We start from the raw sequence: 2,828 nt of genomic DNA, 5'->3' as shown, positions 1-2,828 counted from the left end.
CGGTCGAAGCACTGCACCAGGTAGCGCTGCACGTCCTCCAGCCGCTGCGGGTCGCCGCGGAAGTCGGGGAAGTGCTTGCTGATGCTCACGCTGCGCACCTTCTCCACCAGCAGGTCCGTCTTGTTGAGGAAGAGGATGATGGACACGTTGACGAAGAGCTTGTTGTTGACGATGGTCTCGAAGATGTTCATGGACTCCAGCAGCCGGTTGGTGCGCCGGTCCTCCATGAGCACCTGGTCGTACTCGCTGGAGGACACCATGAACAGGATGGACGTGATCCCGTCAAAGCACTGGAACCACTTCTGGCGCTGGGACCGCTGGCCGCCCACGTCCACCATCTTGAAGGGGATCTTCTTGATCACGAAGTCGTGCTCCACGATGCCCTTGGTGGCCTTCCTGGCCAGCAGGATGTCCTGCTTGCTGGGGAAGTAGTTCTGCAAGACAGGAGGTCGGGCGCTTAGGGAGGGGGGCAGGCACTTAGGGAGGGGGTCGGGAGCTTAGGGAGGGGGAGGAGAGCTTCGGGAGGGGGGAGGAGAGCTTAGGGAGGGGGAGGAGAGCTTAGAGAGGGCAGGGAACAGGGGCTGGGAGGAGAGACTGTCCCAGGGGCTTGGAGAAGTCGCACCAAATACCAAAGGCCACACTGGCTGGTAGAACGCGAGCGGTGCCGGGATCAGCGGGCGGGGGGATGCTGCCGCCCGCAGGAGTCACGGGAGGGCAGGTACCGGGGAACACCTGCCCTCGGTCTTCACCACAGGAACAGCCGTCTCTTTGTTTCTGCGCCACAGCTACCGTTACTCCCCTAACCTCCAGAGCTAATGCATCCCAAGCCTCGCTGGGAACCAGCACCTCCAGGGTGTTCCTGGAGGGGGAGCTTCAGGGCTTCAGCTGCGGGCAGGCGGGCGTGGGAAGTCTCAGGGCCCGGAGTCACCCCTTTGCGACCCACGTGACCCCCAGGTGGGTGCTCAGGCTACAGTCTCCCCAAACCCAACAGGGACAGCAACGCCTCAGGACCAGCTACCAATCCGCAGGGCAGACACCGGAGCCAGAAGCCGCAGGGGAAGCGGTCTGAGTGAGGGACCTGCCCGTGGGCTTGTGAGGATGCTGACTGGCGGCGGGAGTGGCGGCCTCCACACGGATGCACGCGAGAAGCCAGGAAAGCCTCGGCCGCTGGCGTTAGGAATGGCTGCCGTTTTCCGGGAGCGACGGTGGTGTGTGGGTTTGATTTCTGAAGTCTTACCTTTCGGAGACAGGCTCTCACGTATTATCAATGAAATAATGTAACGATGGGTATGTCCCTGGGAGGGGGTGGGGCTGATGGAACAAGACCGATCACAAGTGATCATTGTTCAACCTGGGGTTTCATGGACTGTTTTTTTTAAGCAGCTTTCTTTTTAAAATTAATTAATTAGTTAGCTGCTATTGTTAATCCTCACCTGAGGATCTTTCCCCCCTAATTTTTAGAGAGAGTGGAAGGGGGAGAGACAGAGAGAGGGAAAGATCGCTTTGAAAGAGACACATCGATTGGTTGCCTAATGCCAGAGCCTGCAACTGAGGTACGTGTCCTTGACCAGAATCGAACCTGGGACCCTCAAGTCCGCAGGCCGACGCTCTATCTGTGGAGCCAGACCAGCCAGGGCTCATTAACTCTGTGTTGGTACACGTTTGAATCTTCCACAATAAAACGTCACAATGCCCGCCTCCCTGACGGGGTCTGGGCGAAGGGCTTCGGCAGAAACACCGCCTCCCGTGTGAGTCAGCAGGACTGGCGGTCTATGGGCAGGAGTGGAGTTCCCTCAAGGGAACGGGTGGCCCTTCCCGCACGGCCGTGGCTTCGTCCCCTCCATGGTCACTGGGCGCAGCAGCCGGCTCCTCAGTCCGGCGAAGCCCCAGCCACCGGAGCCGCGTTGTTCTGTCGCGGGCGGGTCTGACTCACCAGCTGGCCGATCCGGTCCAGGTTGTCCAGGAAGTACTTCACCGACTCGCCCTGTCGCGGAGGAAGAACAGTCAGAGCTCAGTCAGCTGCGAGCCCCAGCCCGGCCGACAGGAGAGCTCGCGAGGGCGAGGTGCTGGGCCACCGAGGCAGTGGCATGGCGGGGTACGAGGCGCACCTGGAGGAAGCGGTCAGTGAAAAGCAGCACACGTTTCCCTGAGGAGGAGGATGGCGGGAGTGCACGCCCCCCAGGGATGCGCACTGTGAGAGGTCACTGGAGCCCAGCTCTCGCGGCCCGGGGCTCTCACAGGCCTCGGGCTCTGCTCCTTCACTGAGGCTCTGCGGGAGGCGGCTGCGTCTTGGGAAAAGCAAGGGGCACAACCTGCACCCGCGGCAGCGCCATCGAGACCTCGGAGGGAACGAGTGGGAGGAACGAGGTCACGCGAGCTGCGGCTCATAAAGAGGAAAAGGAGCCGGAGGACAGGACCCAGCGGGCCCAGGGGAAGCACCCAGAGTCCACTTCCTTTCGGGAAGGGCCGGCCTCCCATTCTACAGAAGGCCTCTGGCTGACTTGTCTGAGGGTGGGACAGTCTTCCTGCTGGAGCACAGGGCACAGGGCACGCTGAGCAGATGCAGCCCCCCCGCCCCCCCCACGCCAGGAGGCTGTGGGCGCTGACTGGTTCCGTCTGCTCTGGGAGGCGAGCGGCCGGCATGGAAAGGCACCCGCAGCTCCAGGGAGAAAGACACCTCCCCTCCGGCAGCCGCCTCCGCCACGTGACTGCAGGCCCTCCCCTCCCGCACGCAGCCCTGGCGGCGGGGAAGCCAGGGTCCGGGACTCGGAGGCAGTGCGTCCGCCTGCTGCTGTCCTGTTCTTGCTTTGTCTGCACCCCCTGCCTCT

At 62.3% G+C, this 2,828-nt stretch overlaps 1 protein-coding gene across 1 annotated transcript in view; it reads right to left on the bottom strand.

Annotated features, from left to right (window-relative positions):
- Window positions 1-2: 2 nt before the first annotated feature.
- Window positions 3-2,828, bottom strand: part of GNA12 (guanine nucleotide binding protein (G protein) alpha 12) — a gene marked incomplete at its 3' end in the record, with an annotated part of 15,175 nt that continues 12,349 nt past the window's right edge. Inside the window, exons 3-4 of the mRNA XM_015565154.1 lie at window positions 1,934-1,984; window positions 3-434 (exon numbers count right to left, since the gene is read on the bottom strand). Coding sequence (XP_015420640.1) covers window positions 3-434; window positions 1,934-1,984 — 483 coding nt within the window. The remainder of the gene's footprint in view (window positions 435-1,933; window positions 1,985-2,828) is intronic.

The sequence above is a fragment of the Myotis davidii genome, unplaced genomic scaffold (genome assembly GCF_000327345.1).
Source record: "Myotis davidii unplaced genomic scaffold, ASM32734v1 scaffold399, whole genome shotgun sequence".
NCBI lineage: Eukaryota > Metazoa > Chordata > Mammalia > Chiroptera > Vespertilionidae > Myotis > Myotis davidii.
This window is presented reverse-complemented; position numbering and strand designations above follow the sequence as displayed.